Here is a 25,632-nt window from a genome sequence, read left to right on the forward strand (position 1 = left end):
TATATATAGGACCAATAAATAACAAGGTACTACTGTATAGCCCAGGGAAATATATTCAATATCCTGCGATAAGCCATAATGGAAAAGAATATGAGAAAGAATATATATATGTATTTATGAGTCTTTCTGCTGTGCATCAGAAATTAACACATTATAAATCAACTATACTTCAATAAAACTTTAAAGAAGTATTGTGTTTTCAATTTAAGCAATTGGTGTGCTACCAGTAAACAAAAATTTATAGGTCACCTGAAATGTTAAGAATGGATCCTAAGAATATATTCTGACACTTGCTTTCTCAGGGACTTCTTTACATCTCTGTTTCTCAGACTGTAGATGAGGGGGTTCAACATGGGGATCACCACTGTGTAGAACACAGACACCACTCTGTTCTGCTCAGTTGAGTAGCTGGATTTGGGCATCACATAAATGAAGGTAATCGTTCCATAGTAGAGAGTCGCTGCGGTGAGGTGAGAGGTGCAGGTGGAGAAGGCCTTGTGTCTCCCTTCAGTGGAGCGCATCTTCAGGATGGTGTTGAGGATGCAGATGTAAGAGAGAGCTATGACAGACACCGTGACCACAATGATGGAGCCAGAAGAGATGGAAGGGATAATTTCAATAGTGGAGACATCTGAGCAGGAAAGTTTCAACAGAGGGGAGAAATCACAGAAAAAGTGGTCTACCTGATTTGGTCCACAGAAAGACAGAGTCAATAAACAGCTAGCAAATGTCCAAGCATTCACACACCCACCCAGATAGCAAGACCCAACCAAGATGACACAGACTCTGGAGGACATGTGGGTGGAATAGAGCAGGGGCAAGCAGATGGCCACATAGCGGTCATAGGCCATGGCAGCCAGCAGGAAGCACTCAGCTGTCCCAAATGTGACCCCAGAACAGAGCTGGGCTTCACAGCTAGCAACTGGGAGGGTCAATCTATGTTTCAGAAGTCCTATAATCATCATAGGTGTGATGGATGTGGAAAACCCTATGTTTACAAAAGCCAAGTGACTGAGAAAGAAATACATGGGAGTATGAAGGTGGGAACAGCTTCTTATTAAAATGATTATGCTAATATTGCCTATTAAGGTGATGACATAAATGCCTAGAAATATCACAAAGAAGATGACACAAAGTGTAGGATCTTCTGTTAACCCCAAAAGGATAAACTCTGTCACGCTGGTGTGGTTTCCAACCTCCATGTCCTCTGGGAATTGTTCCTGTTGAAGGAAGTGTGAATGTTCACTTGTTTTATGCTTTCTTTCTACACATTTCCAGTTTTCTTTAGCTGTTTCTGAATTTCTCTGGTTATTCCTCAGAGCCATTCATAGTGTTTACTTCCTCTGCCTGGTCTGTAAATATGATGCTGTAGATGCTGTTTTGATTTTTTGTTTCTTTCCTTTTTACAGAAAAAAGAATGATTCAACCTCACTCTCTGGCGGTCTCAATTTTATTATTTTATTTATCCACCATTTATTTTAAAACACCTCCTTAACTCTGAATCTTAGAACTCTCTTCTACTATCCAGATGCATAGTTTCAATAATTGATTGGAAGTCTCCAGTTGGAGATCCAAGAAATACCCTAACTCAGCCTCCTCCTGACCAAACTCATCCCTTCCTTGGACCACTCCTCCTGTGTTCTGTATCTGTGGAATGATACCACAACCCACCCAATCTCTTGTGTCTGAAATATGCAACTGGTCCTCATCTTATTCCTCACCTTGTGCCACATCTAATAAAATCCTAATGATTCTATCTACAATTTTGCTCCCCATTTATTTATCCATTTCCATACTCCCACTGCTAGTGTCCCTGCTTTAGTTGAGACTATGTTCATTTTTCCTCTTTATTTTATTCATCTATTTACCTCCTTGTCTTCGTTCTTGCGTCCTTATAATTCACAATATATCTGCCAAAGTGACCTCTTGCTCAAGTAAAAAGGTGATGACAAAGGAATTCTTTTAAGACTTTCATGATTCTCCAGCCTGCAGGAGGAAACCTAACCTCTTTAGCAGAGGGCAGTGTACACTTTCTGGTGTACCCCCTGCATAGGACATTTTGCATGTCTCTCAGGATGTTTCCATCCAACACTTGCACTAATCCAAATTCCTGAACTATTTAGAGTCCCCTCAGTGCACTCTGGAGAAGGCAATGGCACCCCACTCCAGGACTCTTGCCTGGAAAATCCCATGGAGGGAGGAGCCTGGTGGGCTGCAGTCCATGGGGTCGCTGAGTCAGACACAACTGAGCAACTTCACTTTCACTTTTCACTTTCATGCACTGGAGAAGGAAATGGTAACCCACTCTAGTGTTCTTGCCTGGAGAATCCCAGGGATGGGGGACCCTGGTGGGCTCCCATCTATGGGGTCGCGCAGAGTTGGACACGACTGAAGCGACTCAGCAGCAGCAGCAGCAGTGCACTCCGTCCTCTCTGGCCTTTAATTCTTGTTCTCTCACTTGGATGGCCCTCCAGTCTCTCCCACTGTCATTACCCTGGCTGACCTCATTCATCCTTAAGATTCATTTACCTGCAAAGCTTTCTTTGCCTTCTAAGAGAGAATCAGAAAACTTTCCTTTGTGTTGATATCACAGTTGGAAGTTGTCTAGATTGCCATTGTTTATACCTGGGTTATGGTTTTTGTTGTTGTTTGCATTTTTACAGTTTGCTACCCCCAATTAATATACATTCTCCTCAACAATGTTGCATTTTATCCCTGTGTCACAAATAACTAGTGCTTAGGAACAAACTGTGCTAAAGAAAAGCTTGCTAAATGAACTCATGCATGATTTGTACAATATAATGAATATACTGTTGGGAACCAGAAATGAATAAAATTTAGGTTCCTTGTTGAGAGAAACCAAGTCTTGTAGAGAAGAAAGACATTAAACATTATTAATGTATAGAAAGTCTGTAAGAGTAGTGTAAGTAAAATAACTGCCTGTACTGTTTCTAAACGAAAATTGTATAATTACATTGAGGGTGAACACTTGAAAATTCAAAAGAAACATTCCTCTGAAATCTGGCTACTATTATACAAGTTAACTATTACAAGCTAATTTATTTCCATGAATTTTTTCTTCTAATATATTTAGACAGGCTTCCCTGATAGCTCAGTTGGTAAAGAATCCGTCTGCAGTGCAGGAGACCCTGGTTGATTCCTGGGTTGGGAAGACCTGCTGGAGAAGGGATAGGCTACCCATTCCAGTATTCTAGGGCTTCCCTTGTGGCTCAGCTGGTAAAGAATCTGCCCACAATGCAGGACACCTGGGTTTGATCCCTGGGTTGGGAAGATCTCCTGGAGAAGGGAAAGGCTACCCACTCCAGTATTCTGGCCTGGAGAATTCCATGGACTATATATAGTCCATGAGGTCACAAAGAGTTGAGCATGACTGAGTGACTTTCACTTCACTTAGATTCCTGGTTTGGGAAGATCCCCTGGAGGAGGGCATGGCAATCCATGCCGGTATTCTTGCCTGGAGAATCCCAAGGACAGAGGAACCTGGTGGGCTACAGTTCATAGGGTCTCAAAGAGTTGGATATGACTGAAGCGACTGAGCACACATGCACACAATATATTTTAATACAACTTCTATGATATTGTATATGGAAGCTTAATGTCATTAGTTTTCTTTGCATTTCATGTAAAAAGTGTGTTGTATAGTCACTAAGATGTGTCTGACACTTTGATACCCCCATGGACTATAGCCTGCCATGCTCCTCTGTGCAAGGAATTTTCCAGGCAAGAATACTGGAGTGGGTTGTCATTTACTTCTCCAGGGGATCTTCCCAACCCAGGGATGTAAATTGTGTCTCCTGCATTGGCTGGCAGATTCTTTACCAATGAGCCACCAGGGAAACCCATAAAAAGTTTATCACATTATAATTCCTCACATAATATTTGAGATCTTCATGATAATGAAGTTACTAGTGACAATGAGTTACTAGAGATAATGATAATGAGTTACTAGCTCTTAATTTAATCACCCACTAATCCAAGCCAGGCTTCAGCAATACATGAAACGTGAACTTCCAGATGTTCAAGCTGGTTTTAGAAAAGGCAGAGGAACCAGAGATCAAATTGCCAGCATCCCCTGGATCATTGAAAAAGCAAGAGAGTTCCAGAAAAACATCTATTTCTGCTTTATTGACTATGCCAAAGCCTTTGACTGTGTGGATCATAATTAACTGTGGAAAATTCAGAAAGAGATGGGAATAGCAGACCATCTGACCTGTCTCTTGAGAAACCTGTATGCAGGTCAGAAAGCAACAGTTAGAACTGGACATGGAACAACAGACTGGTTCCAAATAGGAAAAGGAGTAGGTCAAGGCTGTATATTGTCACCCTGCTTATTTATCTTATAGGCAGAATACATCATGAGAAACGCTGGGCTGGAAGAAGCACAAGCTGGAATCAAGATTGCTGGGAGAAATATCAATAACCTCAGATATTCAGATGACACCACCCTTATGGCAGAAAGTGAAGAGGAACTAAAAAGCTTCTTGATGAAGGTGAAGGAGGAGAGTGAAAAAGTTGGCTTAAAGCTCAACATTCAGAAAACTAAGATCATGGCATCTTGTCCCATCACTTCATGGGAAATAGATGGGGAAACAGTGGACACAGTGTCCGAATTGATTTTTGGGGTGGTGATTGCAGCCATGAAATTAAAAGACGCTTACTCCTCATGTGAAGAGTTGACTAATTGGAAAAGACCCTGATGCTGGGAAGGATTGGGGGAAGGAGGAGAAGGGGACGACAAAGGATGAGATGGCTGGATGGCATCACTGACTCAATGGACATGGGTTTGGGTAGACTCCGGGAGTTGGTGGTGGACAGGGAGGCCTGGTGTGCTGCGATTCATGGGGTCGCAAAGAGTCAGACATGACTGAGCGACTGAACTGAACTAATTTTGGACACATAACTGTTCACAACTTTTAACTGTTGTAATCCCACAAATTGGATAAAGCATTGGGAGGATAACATTACAAAACATACACATTCCTAGATATATAAAGCATGATTCAAAAGTATATTCTCTGCTCTAATTTGTGTATCTCCATAATTTACAATAATAAAAATACTAAATCAACATGCTAAACTATCTGCATTGTTTTGTTGACTTCTTGGCTGTAGTTTCAGTAAAGAGCTTAGTACCTTCTCACGTTTTGCCATGTGTTGTGACAAAGGCAAAGTTATTGCGTTTTGAGATAGTCTTGAGAAAACAGAATTAATGATAAATTATAAGAGAATAAACAGAAATTACTACACTCCAATATTTTCATGGTTACTAAAGATTGAGTGAAAATTATAAAAGTTATATTTATCCAAATGATAATCTTAAATAAATATCTAAATAAATAAATAATATCTAAAAAATAATACATCTTTAGTTTCCTTTAACTTGTGCTTTTAAGAGTCATATAACATTGACATTTTCTATTCAGTGTTATTGGTTCTAATTTTCATGGAAAATTTTCTGTTAACAATATTTCCATTCTTAAACCTTGAAATATTTAACACAAATGAAAAATATCAGTGCAAATGTCTTCAAAATTCTTAATTTCTTAAAAATTTCTTACTGTAGAATAAGAAAGTATTTAATATTTCAAGTTGTGGAATTCAGTTCTTTGACAGAATGAATTGTGAGGTATAATGAACCAATAGTTGAGAATCTATGGCTCATTAAAGAATGCATTCTGATTGGCCCACATTAAATACATTTGAATTACTCTAGTGACAGGCAAGCTTACTGCCAGGGGTGTTAGCTCTATCATGAAAAATCTGTTTTTAGTTTTATCATTTGATCCTCAATGAGTTTTAATGGCACAAATCATCTCCTTTCAGTATCTAAACACCGATATACTTGAATATAGCCAGCACACCTCCACTGCCTTCCATTCTCCAAAATTAACATTCATAGAATCTCTGCGCATTCCACCTGTGGCATGCTTTTCCCATCCATCACATTTCTCCTCTTAGCCTCTGAACATACACTCATCTGAGGATTGAGCCAAACATTGAGCATCATGTGTACTCTTTGCCTTCTGACTCAAGCAGAGTTAGGGAGGGCCAATCCTGCATTCACTGTGCACACAGTGTGAGTTTCGATCTGTGCTGACAGCAGTCATGGATATTGGAGACAGAAAACTCAGATCCTCCCAGTGAAGCTTGCACATGACACTTAAATCTCTCTGACTTCCAGTTTTGTTTTTTTTTTAATTTGTAACATGAGAATAATTGTCCCCATATAGCATCTTTGTTGTGAGATTAAAAGAAATGGCATCTACAAAGTATTTAAATGTGTTTGGTCATACATTAGAGCTAAGTAACTATTTTTCATTAAGTAAAAATGAAGAGTGGATAGATTTTCAGTTATTTAAAATATTTATGAGAAGTTTAAGTTTTCTTTCAACCCATGTTGGAAGATTTTTCACAAACCCAAAAGAAGTCAGGAAGTATAGTACCTGTTGCTTTCTTGGTTCTGGACCATGTCATTCGTAGTTATATGCATAATATAACAACTGATTCTTACCCTTCCCTTCCTCTCTACTGGCTCCCTGTGGGTCTTCCTAGAGCTCAATGGCATCCCATTTATGCTTCCCTATCTGGCTCAGGGATTCTGACTCTTCCCAATACTTTACCTCAACAAATGGGTCACATTTGAAGATGATCAGTGGGCATAGGGCTAAGAGCCTCATGCAACCTGAATATCAAGTCATTTCTTTCTTATTTCCTTTTCATAGCTACAGTTACACAAGCTTAGCAGTTGCTTTGCCTGCCAAAGACAATCCACACTTCTCTGGGCTCTCCTGGGAAGGTCCTCTTTGGGTGCCCAGAATGACCATTCTATGGTGAAAATCTTTTTTTCCTCTTAATTTTTTTTTTTTAATTTGAGGGTCGTTGCTTTACAATATTGTGTGGTTTCTGCTACACAACATCATGAATCAGCCATAAGCATACATATGTCCCTTCCCGCTTGAACCTCCCTCCCATCCCCTACTCCATCTCACCCCTCTTGGTTATCACAGAGCACGGAGCTGAGGCCCCTGTGTTATACAACAACTTCCCATTAGTGATCTGTTTTACATATGGTAGTGCATATGTTTCAATGCTACTCTCTCAATCTGTCCCACACTCTTCTTCCCTTTGCTGGGTCCACAAGTCTCTTCTCTATGTCTGTGTCTCTATTCTCTGCAGGGCAAATATTGCTGAGGCCACAGTTTCCACAGGGGTCATAAAACAAAGTTGAGCTGCTTTTATTTTGATTTTTCATTGAGAAAATAAAAATTTGAATTACTTAAATAAAATCTCTGACTACTGCATTCTCCTTTTAGAGCCAGAATTACTTATGCTGAATTCCAAAGAGAATTTTATAAAGCAGATGTTTTCCACTTACTTGTATAGTAGTTGTGCACTGAATATTTGACAGTGTTAATCGTTGAATTCACTCTTCCATTTAGGAACATGGTTACATACTTTCTATGATGATGAGTGTCTTTTGTGTGTATTGGGAGGAAAAGAAAGGCTCTAATAGAATCCCCTAGGGCTGTTGCTGCTTGCCCCTTTGAGATAAATTCCTCAGACTGTTCTCCAGAAGTGACTCATGGAGCCAGATATCTCATTAAGGTGGCATAAATGGAAGGTCCAGTTCCTAACAAAAGGTATATTTCTGAGGATCCTGATGGAAGCTTTGTCCAGAGACCTGGAGGAAAAACTGTCAAAATAGAAATTTGGTGGGTGATGGGGACCAGAGTCAGTGTCACCAGGGCTCCAATTTCCTCTCTGTAGACAAAACAGTTTCTTTAATTGAGGACATCAGGTAGTGGGGAAAGCCCTGGAGTAATATGAGTCAGTTAGCAGAAAGTAAGCAGAAGAAAGCAGAGTCCATTGTTACTCAAAGTATACTAATGGGCAGGTGCTGGCTGGCAAACTATTTATTGTCAGTCCAGGTCCAAATAAGAACAGGGGTTGTGAGGAACCATTTGTACTCTTTATAGCAATTTGAGAAAGTAACTTTAAGTGTTTCGACTCCAATACTTTTTAAAAATGGGTTTATTCTGTTGTATTTTAGTTTTTATTTTTTGTTGTTGTTAATAGTCCTCAATCTACTATTTTCCTAAAAAGTATCGACCCATGGATGCATGGGGAAAACTGATCCTTTTTTAAAGTAGCTTGAGAAACACTAGATGTGGCTTTTGTATCCAGGAGACCTGGGGTCAGTTTGAGGTGGATGAATTGAGTGAAAGTTTTTAACTTCTTTGAGACTCAGTTTTATGATCTGTGAAATGGGGTTTAAAATTCACATTTTATAGGCTATACATGAGATTTCAAAGAGTTAACATATAATTATCTAGAAAAGTTATCTAAAGTTGTTGTGTCTCAAATATATGACAAATGGAACAAAGCTCCTGAATATGTTACATTTTGTAACTTATTCTATTTTATGCTCAGTCCCAGATACTTCCTCCTTTGAGATTAAAGACATTTCAACCCTGGCACTTCCGGCACCTATCCCTAACTGATCTCCCTGCTGCTCATCCCCTGAGGAATTTAGCACCTGCAGAACCATTTTTCTCTCCATCTCTGTTTTTGTCATGAGCAATGGCAACTTCTAATCATTTGAATTCTCAACTAACAACTTGATCTCAAATTTCTTCTTATTTCTTGATTCCAATAACTTTTATCCATCGTCTCTTTATGAAACCTATCATATTCATATCGTAAATTTCACTAATTTTCTTTTTTGTTCCATAACTTAAGTGTAAACATGTAATGACCATGTTAAAGCTTAATCAGCCAAAGGCCACCAGAAATATACCTATATTGCAACAAAATCAAGTTTATTGGGTCAGAGCAGCTAGGGTGGTGGTTTAGTTGGTAAGTCGTGTCCGACTCTCTGCAACCCCACGGACTGTAGCCCACCAACCTCCTCTGTCCATGGGATTCTTCAGGCAAGGGAGTGGGTTGCCATTTCCTTCTCCAGCGATCTTCCCCACCCAGGGATTGAACGTGGGTCTCCTGCATTGCAGGCAGGATTCTCAGCCATCAGGGAAGTGCAGCAAGGGAGAACTCTCCAAATAATTACCACGTCTCCTGACAATGGAGAGAAGGCACAAGCCTTTTGAAAGGTTTGGATTCTTATTGAAGGATATCAAGGAGGGATTAGGTGTTGTGGGCTTCAGTTCTGGACAGGTTGCTGATTCGTTGGTGAGATTAAGAGGAGGGACTAATCTGAGGTTTAAAGTTGTCATGAAATGATGACAATTTAACATTTGAATGTCTTTTGTATTAGATGGGAAAAGCATTTCACATTTGGGTATATTGTTGATAAGAAAACAGTAATTACTGAAAAATTAGATCATTATGACATTGCTAAAATTGCTGCATAAAAGTTGAAGAAACAATGTTTTCTACTAATCTTTTTGCTAGAATATTCTGTCTGTCCTCCCAGCCTGAAGAATTACAGGGATGTTTTTTTCTTTCAGTCCCACAAACTGTGTTTCTCTAGAAAATATTTCAGTTTAGTTCAGTTCAGCCGCTCACTCATGTCTAACTCTTTACGACCCCGTGGACTGCAGCACGCCAGGCCTCCCTGTTTATCACCAACTCCTGGAGTTTACTCAAACTCATCTCTATTGAGTCGGTGATGCCATCTAACCATCTCATCCTCTGTCTTCCCCTTATTCTCCTGCCTTCAATCTTTCCCAGAATCAGGGTCTTTTCCAATGAGTCAGCTCTTCGCATCAGGTGGCCAAAGTATTGGAGTTTCAGCTTCAACATCAGTCCTTCCAATGAACACCCAGGACTGATCTCCTTTAGGATGCACTGGTTGGATCTCCTTGCAGTCCAGGGGACTCTCAAGATTCTTCTCCAACATCACAGTTCAAAAGCATCAATTCTTCAGCGCTCAGCTTTCTTCCCAGTCCAACTCTCACATCCATACATGACTACTGGAAAAACCATAGCCTTGACTAAATGGACCTTTGCTGGCAATGTAATGTCTCTGCTTTTTAATATGCTATCTAGGTTGGTCATAACTTTCCTTCCAAGGAGTAAGCATCTTTTAATTTCATGGCTGCAGTCAGCATCTGCAGTGATTTTGGAGCCCAGAAAAATAAAGTCAGCCACTATTTCCACTGTTTCCCCATCTATTTGCCATGAAGTGATGGGACCAGATGCCATGATCTTATTTTTCTGAATGTTGAGCTTTAAGCCAACTTTTTCACTCTCCTCTTTCACTTTCGTCAAGAGGCTCTTTAGTTCTTCTTCACTTTCTGCCATAAGGGTGCATATCTGAGGTTATTGATATTTCTCCCGGCAATCTTGATTCCAGCTTATGCTTCCTCCAGCCCAGCATTTCTCATGATGTACTCTACATATAAGTTAAATAAGCAGGGTGACAATATACAGCCTTGATGTACTCATTTACCTATTTGGAACCAGTCTGCTCTATGTCCTGCATATCTGAGGTTATTCATATTTCTCCCAGCAATCTTGATTCCAGCTTGTGCTTCTTCCAGCCCAGAGTTTCTCCTGATGTACTCTGCATATAAGTTAAATAAGTATGGTGACAGTATACAGCCTTGACATATTCCTTTTCCTATTTGGAACCAGTCTGTTGTTCTATGTCCAGTTCTAATTGTTGCTTCCTGGCCTGCATACAGATTTCTCAAGAGACAGGTCAGGTGGTCTGGTATTCCCATCTCTTGAAGAATTTTCCACAGTTTACTGTGATCCACACAGTCAAAGGCTTTGGCATAGTCAATAAAGCAGAAATAGATGTTTTTCTGGAACTCTCTTGCTTTTTTGATGATCCAATAGATGCTGGCAATTTGATCTCTGGTTCCTCTGCCTTTTCTAAAACCACCTTGAACATCTGGAAGTTCACAGTTCATGTATTGTTGAAGCCTGGCTTGGAGAATTTTGAGCATTACTTTGCTAGTGTGTGAGATGAGTGCAATTGTGTGGTAGTTTGAGCATTCTTTGGCATTGCCTTTCTTAGGGATTGGAATGAAAACTGACGTTTTCCAGTCCTGTGGCCGCTGCTGAGTTCTCCAAATTTGCTGGCATATTGAGTGTAGCACTTTCACAGCATCATCTTTTAGGATTTGAAATAGCTCAACTGGAATACCATCACCTCCACTAGCTTTGTTCATAGTGATGCTTCCTAAGGCCCAGTTGACTTCACCTTCCAAGATGTCTGGCTCTAGGTGAGTGATCACACCATGGTGATTTTCTGGGTCATGAAGATCTTTTTTGTACAGTTCTTCTGTGTGTTCTTGCCACCTCTTCTTAATATCTTCTGCTTCTGTTAGGTCCATACCATTTCTTTCTTTTTTGAGCCCATCTTTGCATGAAATGTTCCCTTGGTATCTCCAATTTTCTTGAAGAGATGTCTAGTCTTTCCCATTCTATTATTTTCCTCTATTTCTTTGCACTGATCACTGGGGAAGGCTTTCTTATCTCTCCTTGCTATTCTTTGGAACCCTGCACTCAAATGGGAATATCTTCCTTTTCTCCTTTGCTTCTGCTTTCTCTTCTTTGCACAGCTATTTGTAAGACTCTGGCAGCCATTTTGCTTTTTTGCATTTCTTTTTCTTGGGGATGGTCTTGATCCCTGTCTCCTGTACAATGTCACAAACCTCCATCCATATTTCATCAGGCACTTTGTCTATCAGATCTAGTCCCTTAAATCTATTTCTCACTTTCACTGTATAATTGTTAGGGATTTGACTTAGGTCATACCTGAATGGTCTAGTGGTTTTCCCTACTTTGTTTAAGTCTGAATTTGATTTAAGTCTGAAAATATTTGCCTCTCATTATTTACTAAATTTCAATTCAGTTCAGTAACTCAGTCATGTCCAACTCTTTGCGACCCATGGATATGGGTTTGGGTGGACTCCCGGAGTTGGTGATGGACAGGGAGGCCTGGCGTGCTGTGGTTCGGACATGACTGAGCGACTGAACTGAACTGGACTGCAGCACACCAGTCTTCCCTGTCCATCACCAACTCCTGGAGCCTGCTTAAACTCATGCCCTTTTATTTGGTGATGCCATCCAACTAAATTACTAAATTTATTGATATAAATTTTTCATAATATCTGTTTTTAACCATTTTAATATGTTGGCAGAAAGTGTTTCTATGCCCCTTTTTGCATGTATTATTTGGATAATTAATATTTTATCTTTTCCTTAATAGTCCTATGGATTTTTCAATTTTATTAATATTTTCAATGAATCAAATTATAAATATATTTTCTCTATGGGACATGTTTTCTATTTCTTTGATTTATATTGTTTATCCATTACTCATATGTTTTTTTGGCCATGTTGTATGGCTTGTGTATCTAACTTTCCCCACTAGGGACTGAACCCGTGACCCCAGCAGTGGAAACATGGGTTTTAACCACTGGGCCACCAGGGAATTCCATATGCTTTTTCCTTGTTTATTTGCTGTTCCTTTTCAAGCTTCCTGAGATGGAAGCTTACATTTCTGGTTTCAGTCTTTCCTTAAGGTTCGTTTTCATCTGTATCTTGAGTATAGACAATATATCCCCGCTCTTATCTGTAATTTGTCAGCAAGTTTGAATGATGTGCTGGCTATTGTGAAGGACAAGTTATAGAGTCTGGACTGTGTTACAATTCTCTCAAACATAGTCATTGCATGAAAGTAACACCTTTACCTGTTTAGTCAGTGATGCACATTTTCTAGGATTTTCTAGGTTTTGGCAATTGGGAATAAAGCTTCTCTAAGTACCTCTATGTAGGTCTTTGTGTAGTCATGTGTTTTCATTTCTCTTTGACAAAATTTAGGATTGTAATTGCTGTGTGTTATGGTTAGTATATGTTTATAAGTTACTGCAAAATTTGTTTTTTTCAAAATGACTATCATTTGCATTCCTACCAGCTTTGCATTTAAGTTTTACTTGCTCTGGGTCCTTTCTAGGATTGCTATTGTCAGTTTTAAAAAAAAAAGCTATTCTAATATGTGGGTAGCATTAGATCTTTCAATTTAATTTGCGCATCCCTTTTGACTGACTGTATTAGGAATCAGTTTCAAGTTCTTCTTAGCTCTACTTTTCTGTTGATGGTCATTTTGTTTCCACATCTTGACTATTGTGGAGCAATGCTGCAATAAACGTAGGAGTGCAGATGTTTCTTCAAGCTCCTCTTTTCATTTCCTTTTTCATATATACCCCAAAGTGGAATTGCTGAATCATATACAGTTCTAATTTTAAATTGTTTTTTATACCATGTGCATTTCAACTAGCAGTGTACAAAGATTTCCTTATCTGCATATTCTTGCCAATGCTTGCTATCTCTTATCTTGTTGATAGCCATTCTAAGAGGTGTGAGATAATATTTCATTGTGGTTTTGATTTGCATTACCTTGGTAATTAGCAAAGAACATGTTTCATGTTATTGTTGGTTATTTGGATGTCTTATTTTCTTTCCTTTAAAGATTTTACTTTTAGCTTTATTATTTTTTATTAAAGTATGGTTGATTTATAATATTGATTAATTTTAGAACAGCATAGTGAGTCAGTATTTTCATAGATTATATTTCATTTGAAGTTATAAAATCTCAACTCTATTTTTCATGCTGTAAAATATATCCTTATAGCTTATTTATTTATTTATTTTAAAAACTTATTTTTGTATTTGTTTTTGCTCTGCTGAGTCCTTGTTGTTGTGCATGGGCTCTCTCTAGTTGCAGTGAGCAGGGGCCACTCTTCATTGTGGTGGCTTCTCTTGTTGCAGGGCATGGGCTCTAGGGCCTGCAGGCTTCAATAGCTGTGGTCAAGGGCTTAGATGCTCCAGAGCATGTTGGATCTTCCTGGGCCAGGGATTGAACCCATGTCCCCTGCATTGGCAGCCAGATTCTTTTGTTGTTGTTGCTGTTGTTTTTTCCCATTTATTTTTGTTAGTTGGAGGCTAATTACTTTACAATATTGTAATGGTTTTTGTCATACATTGACATGAATCAGCCATGGAGTTACATGTATTCCCCATCCCGATCCCTCCTCCCACCTCCCTCTCCACCGGTTTCCTCTGGGTCTTCCCAGTGCCCCAGGCCCGAGCACTTGTCTCATGCATCCAGCCTGGGCTGGTGATCTGTTTCACCCTAGATAATATACATGTTTCAATGCTGTTTTCTCGAAACATCCCGCCCTCGCCTTCTCCCAGAGTCCAAAATTCTGTTCTGTACATCTGTGTCTCTTTTTCTGTTTTGCATATAGGGTTATCGTTACCATCTTTCTAAATTCCATATATATGCATTAGTATACTGTGTTGGTGTTTATCTTTCTGGCTTACTTCACTCTGTATAATGGGCTCCAGTTTCATCCATCTCATTAGAACTGATTCAAGTGAATTCTTTTTAATGGCTGAGTAATATTCCATGATGTATATGTACCACAGCTTCCTTATCCATTCGTCTGCTGATGGGCATCTAGGTTGCTTCCATGTCCTGGCTATTATAAACAGTGGGCAGCCAGATTCTTAAGCACTAAACACCAGAGAAGTCTCGCTTATTTATTTTATACATAGTAGTTTGTGCCTCTAACCCCCTACTGCTATATTGCCCTTCCACCCTTCCAAACTCCACTGATAATCATTATTTTATTGTCTATATCTATGAGTTTGTTTCTGCTTTGTTATATTCACTTGTGTATTTTTTAACTTATTTATTATTATTTTAAATTTTTATTTATTTTAAAATAAATTTTTATTTAAAAATCTTATTTATTTTTGGCTGCACTGGGTGTTTGTTGCTGCATGCATGCTCTCTCTAGTTGTGATGTGCAGGCACATTGTGGAGCTTGGGCTCTAGGATGTGCGGGCTTCGGTAGTTGTGGTGCATGGGAACAGTAGTTGAAGCTCGTGGGCTATAGAGTCTGGGTTCCATGCTTGTGGCACATAGGTTTTGTTGCCCCACAAAATGTAGAATCTTCCGGGACCAGGGATCGAACCCATGTCCTCTGTATTGGCAATTGGATTTCTACCCAGTGGATCACCCGAGAAGCCCTATTATATTTCTTTTTTAAGTGAAAGCAGGTTTATTGGGAGAGATAGACACTACATAGGCAGAATGTGGTACATCTCAAAAGATGAAAGCGGCCTATTTTATTTTTTAAATTCCATGTATAAGTGATAACAAACAGTATTTATCTTTCTCTGCCTATTTCAATAAACGTAATACCCTCTAGGTCCACCCATGTTGTTACAAATGGAAGAATTCCATCTCTTTTTCTGACTGGGTAATTTTTCACAGTGTATATGTATATGTGTGTATATACACACACATATACATATATATATTATTAATGCTTTGAACTCTTTTTCTGATAAATTATCTCTGTTTCATTAGTGGTTTTTTTTTTTTTTTTCCTTTGTTTGGTACAAATTCCTCTGTCTTCTCATCTTGCTTAATTTCTCTGTCTCTATGAAATTAGGTGCAAAAGTTACCTATTCCTGGTCTTGAAGGGTTGCCCTTGTGTGGGAGTGTCCTTACGTAATCTGCATGTAACCAGTAGCTTTGGTGTGAGAGCTGAATCTGGAGTGGGCACATGTTGTATCTTCCCTCAGAAGGTGCTGGCAGCTACCATCATGGTGGGATGTAGGGCTTGGAGATGCAGGGGCTAGTGTTAGAGGAATACATGAGGAGTGATGTCTCCTATCCTCAGTGGCTGTCACTATGCTACTGGAGGCAGGGTCAACTCCCAAGGTAGTTATGGCTGCCGTAGCTCCGTTCAGATGGTGCTCTGATCTGAGCCAGCTTCATCCTCCCGGACTGCACCCTAGCGTGGAACTGTGCTGGAGCTAGGGGTGGTGGGGCAGACATTTAACATGGACCAAGTGCTGAGGTGTTTGCTGGAAACCACTCACACTCCCAGGCAGTTTCAGTCTGCTTCTTTTGCCTTGTTCCCAGGAAGAGGCAATGGTGGGTGTGTTCTCCATGAACTGATTTTAGGCTTTGTACAGCCTTCCTGCAAGTCCCATGGTTTTCCAAGCAGTGAGGGAAACTTGTCTTTGCAGTGTCAGAGCCCAGACCTGGGTTGCTCAATATATGGCTCAAACTGCTCACTCCCCAGGGAGGATGTGCAAGCCCATGTAATCCTCTTGTCTTCTGCATTCACTCCAAGGTACACAGGTCCCACCCTGATTACTTCCTTTTCTGCCCTACCTGAACCTATGTGGATCTATCTTTACAGCCCTGGTTTTACAAGAGTCTTTCTGCTGGTCCCCAGCTTGTTTTCAGGCAGTCTTGCTCTATATGTGGATGTATTTTTGATGTATTTAGGGCAAAGGTGCGCTCAGCCTGCTCCTACTCCTCCATCTTGATCTATACTTTTTTGATACCTAATTTATATTAATTTCTCTAACCCCAGTTTCTTCTGTGAGCTATCAAATTTCTGTATTTGGCAATAATAGGCATCTTAAATGTAATGGGGCCAAAATGGAAATATTCTTATATCCACATAAACTACAAAAAATTAACTTCCCATCTCGTAGCAGATTAAATAAAAACATGTAATTTCTCTGCCATTCTCCCCATAAGAGATGCAGCCTAATTTATTTCCCTTTAATCTGGACTGACCTTCATGGTATACTATGCATATAGAATATGAAAGTGAAAGTGAAAGTTGCTCAGTTGTGTCTGACTCTTTGTGACCCCATGGACTATACAGTCCACGGAATTCTCCAGGCCAGAATACTGGAGTGGGTAGCCCTTTCCTTTTCCAGGACATCTTCCCAACCCAGGGATCGAACCCAAGTCTCCCGCATTGCAGGCAGATTCTTTATCAGCTGAGCCACAAGGGAAGCCCAAGAATATTGGAGTGGGTAGCCTATCCCTTCTCCGGGGGATCTTCCTGACCCAGGAATCAAATCGGGGTCTCCTGCATTGCAGGCGGATTCTTTACCAACTGGGCTAGTGACAATAATAATCTGAGAATGTTGAATCTTGGTGATAGGAAGCTTTGAAGCCTTTGCCTGGGTATTCTGGAAGATTTCTTCATGGAGCTTTGAGAGGTCAGAAAGATATTTGACTACCTCCATGAATACCACTTGAGAGAGAAACAGAGAGAAAGAGGTGACTAAACCAAACCTTCAAACTCCCCCACATTTGGCACCAGGCATGTAAATGAAACCATCTTAGATTCTCCAGACTAGGCCAGCTGTCAGCTGACCATGACAGAGCAATCTCAGTAAAACTGGGAGGCACAGATGAATCACCCATGGAATCTCACAGCCAAGACTCACAGTCAAGTCTTGCCTTGATTCCTGAATCACGACATCCTAAGATATAGTGAAATAGGTGTTACTTTAAACACTAAGGTTTAGAGTAGTTTGTTATGCAGTGTAGAATGGCTTATTACAACTTGACACCTGATCTGGAGATCTTGCTATAACAGAAGCTGAGTTCATATGGCATTGACTTTGAGACTCCATGGTGGGATGACGTGGAACCAACCTTGGGGAGACTTTTAACAATATCTGGAATATTCTTATAAGGTGGAGAGGGCATGTAGGATAGTAGGAAATATTTTTAAAAGCTAAAGAAAAGAAGACACTTGCCAGGCAGTGGTGGGATGTTTGTCAGTATTGTCACCAGGCATGAAATAGAAAATATAAAGCATACCTAATATGCTCTTGGGTTTGGTTGGGAAGGTTTCTGAGAAAAAATGTTAAAAGTACTGTCTAGTGTCTGATAGCTGTCTAAGCTAATGTATAAGAAGAAATGTATGAACTTATGGAAAGGACTTGTTTGATTGATTCTTGAGAAAAAATTAGAAAACAAATAAGGGAGCCATACTTTGCATGGTTTGTAAATAAGACTGCTTCTCATCCCCAATACCTTCCAGAGAAAAGATTCTCAAGATAAGAAATGGCTCCAGGTCAAAGGTCAAATCCAGATTGGAGTGGTGGTTTTCCATGTCAAAATCTCAGAAATATTTACAAAAGTCTCAGTTAGACAAAAGTCATTCTAAGAATCTTAATGGCATATCTCATACACTGTCTCTTTCTAAAATATGAGACTTTTAAAATCTTAAGGGAACTTCCTCATAGTAGCCTCACAAAATTGCAGAGGATTAATTATCTGGAAGGGAATTATAAGAGTGGATTTGTCAAATTGAATGAATTATAATTTGATACACTGAGAGCCATCTAAGTTTTTTTAAAAAAGAATTTTCTTGAGATATAACTCACATACCAACAATTAAACGATTTAAAGAATACAAGTGAATCGTTTATAGAATATTCACAGATATATGCAACAATCACAATGATCAATTTTAGAATAGTTTCATCACCTGATAAAGAAATCCTACATCCTTTAGAATCATCCCACACAACCCATTTCTAGAATCTAAACTGGCTTTAGTGATTTGTTTTACAGGTAGAAGACAGTATAAATAACGTTGTGAGTCTCCTGAGGCTGGGTCATAGAAAACACTGCACCTTCCTTTTTATTCTCTTGAGGACTTGCTAGAGTCCTAAGACACCATGTGAGAAATTCAGCTACTCTGCTGGTAAGACAATATAGAAAGATTCTAAGACTATGGAGAATGAGAGGCTTTTAAGCCACCTGGCCAAGATGCCAAGCATATGAGTGAAGCAACCTTGGATTCTTGAGACATGCCCAGATGCCACCTGAATATCACCTAGTGACTCTTATTAATGCATGTGGGGCAGGTGGAGTGCTGAGCCAGATCCAATTAAAATTCCTGAGTCATAATATAATATAATAAAATGGTTTTGAGTGTCTTGTCATGCAGCCATATATAACCTACATATCACTTTTCTTCAGCTAATGAATGATATACAATTCACATTCACCAAATAATCTAAACCCCCAAATTTCTGAGGTCCTCTTAACTCCTTTTAATTTTAACCTGTCACACTAATTCATCAGTAAGTCCTTCTTGAATCTTTACCTAAACTGAATGTTGAATAGGTGAATTCCTCTCCAGCAAAACTGCAACCACCCTAGCACAATGCAGCAGCATCTCAGATCTTAATTAATAACTTCACTGCCCCCTGCTCCCCTTTCTCCCTCTTATGATTAACAACAAGAATGATCTTTAAAAAACATTCACATTGGAACTATTTAAAAAACATTTAATGGCTTTCCATTCCTTTTATAGTGAAATTCAAATATTTTTCCATGGCCAGTGGAGCACCGCATGATCAATCCTTTCTGTGTATCTATCTCTCTCCTCCTGATTTGCCACGGCCTCTTTATTTCTTGAGCTTCTCAAAATCTTTGCACGTGCTGTTTTCTGTCTGCAGCTTTCTCTCCAGTCTCCAAGTCAATGGGTCTTTCTTAGCTTTCAACATTCTACTCAACTGTCCCCTCCTCCAAGTGGCCTTCCCTGTCATACTCACTAAGGATTCAACACCCAAACCAGCAGTTACCTTTTATAAGTCATATCAACCCAATTGATTTGTGTCTTCCACCCACTAATGTGTTCTACATTTATAATGTTTATTTATTCCCTAGTGTCTCTGCCACTAAAATTTAAACTACATGAGAACTCTGCTTTATTATGCATTATATCTCTGCTCAGTTTATCAAAATATCTTCAGTGCTTACTCAGTTTCTAGAGTATAAGAGCTCAACTAGTGTTTTTGAAATGAATGAATGACTATCCCATCTGCTGTGCTGTGCTTGGTTGCTTAGTTGTGTCTGATTCTTTGTGACCCCATGGATTGTAAACTACCAGGCTTCTCTGTCCATGAGAATTTTCCAGGAAGAATACTGTAGTGGGTAGCCTATTCCTTCGCCAGGAGATCTTCCTGTCCCAGGAATTGAACTGAGGTCTCCTGCATTGCAGGCAGATTCTTTACCAGCTGAGCTACCAGGGAAGCCTGACTATCTCATATCTACATGTAAAATAACCAAAAAGCCTTGATTAAATGTTCCTCTTGTAATTGGAGGTCACAATGGCAGGAAATTGTCAATGTTTGAGGCTGCTTCCTTAACTTTTCCCCAGAATTGCTATAATAATATACCAAGAGATAGCTATAAATATTAACAGACCTGAAAATTGTTTGTCACGTAATTCCCAATTAGCAATGCTCACATGATAACTCAGTTAAAATACAAAAGACCTATGAACATGCTGACCTCTGAATTATGGGTCCAAAATGCCCAGAGGGAAGCGAGTCTTGTATTCAGGACTTGAGAGTTCACATAATTAAAGCTCCAGAAGTCATGTGAGTCAGTATGCACTTGGGATTTTTACAGGACAATTGCAACTGCTATTATCAAAAATTCAGTATTCTACTAAAACCTTGAAAGAGACTCAAAGCAACTGATAATTCTGACTTCTAGCTCAATTAAAACATGCCTGAAAGAGTGCAGTCTTGTATTGCTGAGGTTACTCCTGTGTTTAGAACCTGACAAGATCAAATGGAAGCCTGCAAATCTGAATAGCCTAACCTTGGGGGACCTTTTCATATGTTATGATGATGAACTGAATAGTTCTTAATGACCCTATGGAATTTTAATAATGTGCCAGTAACTTCATTCTTTATGGTCATTTGCTGTGAGGGTTGCATAGTCACAAAGCAGGGGGTCGAATGTGAGACAGTAGAAATAAATCTGTGGTCTCTGCCCCCCGTTACTAACACAGGGCTCTAAAACTCTTATAATTTCCTATATGGCAGGGGTACTAGAAACATCTTTTGTTCAAATATTTGTTCTTTAACCTTGGTTCCTGACACAGGACTCCTGAATCCATTGGAACCTCCTAGGTGATAGGAGAGTCTTTCTTTGAATGAAAAGACTCTTAGTGGGATTTTGTATAGCTTCTGGATGAGGACTGGTCACCAAAAAGATCAAACCATGATTATAAACTTGGAACTTTGTGTTCACTTGGGTTTCTGCAGTGAGGCTGGAGAGGCTGGAGACTTTTTACATAGCCTTCTTAAAACTCCTAAACTATGGGGTGGAGAACGTCCAAATTGGTCAACAGATTCCCATGCTAGAAGGGTTATACACTCCAAATTATACACTTCAGCTTCCTGGTGATAGAAGCTCCTGCCCTGGAGACCTTTTCAGACCTGGTGTGGTGTGTCTTTCCATCTGGCTGTTAATTTTTCCTTTATAATATCTTTTATGTTAAACTGGTAAATGTAAGCAGATGCTTAAGAGAATTTTTTTGTCATTCTAGCAAACTCTCAAACCTGGAAGAGGCCTGTGGCAATCCTTGACTTTGTAGCCAAGTTGGACAAAAGTGTGGGTACCTTGGGGACCCATTACTTGCAACTGGTGTCAGAAGGGAGGGCAGAGTTGTGGAACTGAGCCTTAAGCCTGTGAAGTCTGACCATACCTCCAGGCAGTTAGTATCACAATTGAATGAAAGAATAAAGCATCAGTTTGATGTCTGGATATATAGAACATACCAGTATTCCAGTTGGTTGGTATGGGGGAAAAAGATCACAAAGTTGGTGTCAAAAATGTGGTTAGAGAAAGTTTTCTTTATCTATTATTTGATCATTTCACATGTTTAATTTATCCTTGTTTCATTTAGTCATTGTATGTTTCCACTTAAAATTTGCCAGAATATGATACATACTCTATATTTTAACTTCAGTTCATTTCAGTCTCTCAGTCATGTCTGACTTTTTACGACCCCATGGACTGCAGCACACCAGGATTCCCTGTCTGTGACCAACTCCTGGAGCTTGCTCAAACTCATGTCCATCGAGTCAGTGATGCCATCCAACCATCTCACCCTCTGTTGTCCCCTTCTCCTCTTGCATTCAATCTTTCCCACCATCAGGGTCTTTTCTAATGAGTCAGTTCTTTGCATCAGGTGGCCAAAGTATTGTAGCTTCAGCTGAAGCTGACGAGTCTTCTCCAACACCACAGTTCAAAAACCTCAATACTCAGCAGCATTAACTTAGCAATGTATTAGAAATAACATCCCATTTCCTTCTTTCTGTGTCTCCCCATCCTCACTTGTTTCACCCCATTACACTGAGTCAAGGATTTTTATAATCTAAGTCTTGCTTTCAGATGCTCTAAAAAGTTGTCTCAGTATTTACATTGAGTTTGGAGTTCCTGAACTCCATAAAAATCCCTCTTCACTCTTCCAGTCTCATGGTGATGATGTAAATGAGGGTAGATTATTATGTAAGTAATACATTTACCACAATCTTTGGCAACACTTCTGGTTTAATTAATGGGTATTAATTTTTTATATATCTAGCTTATGGAACTATGAATGTTAGCGTATTAATTGCAATGCTTAGAATTCAAAGATACCCTTTTAAATTTCTACAGCTAAGGAAAACTACATTATTCCAAATGGGAGTATTTGTTTGTAACATGTGCTTAAATATGATTAAAAGAAAGTGTTAATTGTTCAGTCATGTCTGACTCTTAACAAGTCTATGGATGGTAGGCTGCCAGGCTCCCCTGTCCATGAGATTCTCCAGGCAAGAATAGTGGAGTGGGTTGGATTCCATTCTCCAAGGAATCTCCCCAACACAGGGATTTAACCCAGGTCTCCTTCATTGCAGGCCGCTTCTCTACCCTCTGAGCTAAATATGGTTAGATTTTCAGTCAAATCATGTAATTGTGGTGTTCAGACCTTATTTTCTATAGATATAAATCAATCAGGTTTCCATTCTCATCCTTGTTTTTGGACTCCTCACAACTTAGACTTTCTTGGTAGCAGAGTTTGTTCAGAAGACTGACTTAAAAAAACAGCTTTAGGCTTGCTTGTCCTATTCAAATCCTCTAGATCAGTAACAGTGCTGAAGTCCTTGGACTGATTGTTGTTTTTAGAGTAGATCAAATGCATGGAATCAGAGGACTTGATTCCAAGTGAATCAGAGGCTTGAGTCTGTATCTCTCAAAACAAACTATTGAATATCTCTGAGACTCAGCAGTTTCACCTGTAAAATTGAGGTAAATTGTTAGTAAGCAGCATCATGAGATTGTGTGAGAATTAAATGAAGAAACATTGTGGTTTGGGCTCAAAGACTTTCTGGATTCAGAGACTGATTGCACAGCGTCCTAGCTGTATCAGTCTGGGCAATCTATTTAATGTCTCTGTGTGCCAGATAATTTATTTGTCAAATAGAAATAATAGAACTATCATTATAGGATTTTTATGAGAAGTAAGCCAGCTAATATACCATTGTGCTAGAATAGGACCTGACATATTATAGGTAGAAATAATTGTTTGCTAAATAAATTAAAGTTGTAGGCATCTACCAGTGTTAATATGTAATAGTGAAAATAATTGCTATCAGTATTACTAATCCCAAGATGTCTACCAACTGGTTTATAAGTGCATATAAGGGAGAATAAGAAGCCTTATAATTTCATTTTAAGCAAACAGTAAATCAGTATTTGATAGGTTCTAAGTGTGCTACTGGTAAACAAAAATTTATAGGTCATCAGAAATGTTAAGAACAAATCCTAAGAATATATTCTGGCACTTGCCTTTCTCAGGGCCTCCTTTACATCTCTGTTCCTCAGACTGTAGATGAGGGGGTTCAACATGGGGATCAACACTGTGTAGAACAGAGACAGCACTTTGTTCTGGTCAGTTGAGTAGCTGGATTTGGGCATCACATAAATGAAGGTAATCGTTCCATAGTAGAGAGTGACTGCGATGAGGTGAGAGGTGCAGGTGGAGAAGGCCTTGTGTCTCCCTTCAGTGGAGCGCATCTTCAGGATGGTGTTGAGGATATAGACATAAGAGAGAGCTATGACAAATACTGTAACGGCAAGGATAGATCCAGAAGAAATGGAAGTGATAATTTCAATGATGGAGACATCTGAGCAGGAAAGTTTCAACAGAGGAGAGAAATCACAGAAAAAGTGATCTATCTGATTTGGTCCACAGAAAGAGAGAGTCAATAAACAACTACCAAATGTGCAAGCATTGACACACCCACCCAGGTAGGATACCCCAGTCAAGAGAACACAGACTCTGGGGGACATGTGGGTGGAGTAGAGCAGGGGCAAGCAGATGGCCACATAGCGGTCATAGGCCATGGCAGCCAGCAGGAAGCACTCAGCTGTCCCAAACATGACCACAAAACACAGTTGGGCTTCACAGCCAGCAGCAGTGATGGTCACTCCTTGTCTCAGAAATCCTATAAGCATCATAGGTGTGACAGATGTGGCATACCCACTGTCCACAAAAGCCAAATGACTGAGGAAGAGGTACATGGGAGTGTGAAGCTGGGAACAGGTTCTTATTAAAATAATTATGCTGATATTGCCTACTAAGGTGACAGCATAGATTCCTAGGAATACCACAAAAAAGATGACACAAAGTGTAGGATCCTCTGTTAACCCCAAAAGGATGAACTCTGTCACACTGGTGTGGTTTCCAAACTTCATCTCCTCTAGGAATTGTTCCTGTTGAGGGATATTTGAACATTCACTTTAAAAAATGTTTTCATTCTACACATTCTTGGTTTTCTTTGGTTATTCATTACACTTATTTATAAGAATTTCCCCCTCTGCCTCGCTGTAATTATGGTGCTGTACAGGATTCCTTTGTCCCTTTACACAAAAGAAGAATGATTTAACCTCACTCTCTGGGAACACAGTTATATTCTTTTATTCACCTAATGTTTATTCTAAAACCCCTTTCCAAACTTTATTTGTAGAAAGATCTGTCTCCCAAGATCCAGGTCTATAGTTCCAGTTATCTTGGAAGTCTCCAGTTAGAAATCCCACAAATACCTGAAACTCAGCCTCCTCCAGACCAAACTCATCCTTTCATTAGACCATCCTCCCAAGTCCTGTGTTTATGGAATGACACCACAATCCACCCAATCTCTCGTGTCCGAAACATGGAAATCATCCTAACCTTCTTCCTCTCATTGTACCACATCTAATAAAATCCTACTGATACTATCTACAATTTAGCCATCCAATTTATTTAGCCATTCCTATATTTCCACTGCTACTGTCCCTACTGTAAGTGAGGCCCTGTTCATTTCTTTCTTTTATTTTATTCATCTGTTTGCCTCTCTGTCTTCATTCTTCTGCCATTATAATTCACAGTACGTCTGCCAAAGTGATCTCTTGCCAAAGTAAAAAGTTGATGCCAAAGTGGTCCTTTCAAGTCTTTCATGATTTCTGCAGCCTCTGAAATGAGACATAACTGCCTTAGCACAGCACAGTGTACACTTTCTGATGTATCCCCTGCATATGACTCTGCTTCTGTCTCAGGATGTTTCTATCCAGCACTTGCACTAATCTAACCTTCCTGAAGTATTTGGTGTCTCTGTGGTCCATCTATCTTATTTGGCCTTTAATTCTTGCTCTCGCACTTGGATGGTTCCCAGTTCAGTTCAGTTCAGTCACTCAGTCGTGTCCAACTTTTTGCAACCCCATGAATCGCAGCATGCCAGGCCTCCCTGTCCACCACCAACTCCTGGAGTTTACCCAAACTCATGTCCACTGAGTTGGTGATGCCATCCAGCCATCTCATCCTCTGTCATCCCCTTCTCCTCCTGCCCCCAATCCCTCCCAGCATCAGGGTCTTTTCCAATGAGTCAACTCTTCACATGAGGTGGTCAAAGTATTGGAGTTTCAGCTTCAGCATCAGTCCTTCCAATGAACACCCAGGACTGATCTACCTTAGG

The 25,632-nt window shown here is 39.7% G+C and overlaps 2 protein-coding genes across 2 annotated transcripts; both read right to left on the reverse strand.

Moving 5' to 3' along the window:
• Window positions 1-257: 257 nt before the first annotated feature.
• LOC122450039 (olfactory receptor 491-like) lies at window positions 258-1,202 on the reverse strand. The gene has a single exon (XM_043482167.1). It carries the CDS (start codon window positions 1,200-1,202, stop codon window positions 258-260), a length of 945 nt encoding a protein of 314 aa, XP_043338102.1.
• Window positions 1,203-23,443: 22,241 nt separating this feature from the next.
• On the reverse strand, window positions 23,444-24,382 carry LOC122450053 (olfactory receptor 491-like). Its single transcript, XM_043482189.1, has one exon. It carries the CDS (start codon window positions 24,374-24,376, stop codon window positions 23,444-23,446), a length of 933 nt encoding a protein of 310 aa, XP_043338124.1. The 5' UTR covers window positions 24,377-24,382.
• Between the last annotated feature and the right edge of the window lie 1,250 nt (window positions 24,383-25,632).

Source organism: Cervus canadensis, chromosome 11 (genome assembly GCF_019320065.1).
Source record: "Cervus canadensis isolate Bull #8, Minnesota chromosome 11, ASM1932006v1, whole genome shotgun sequence".
Classification (NCBI taxonomy): domain Eukaryota; kingdom Metazoa; phylum Chordata; class Mammalia; order Artiodactyla; family Cervidae; genus Cervus; species Cervus canadensis.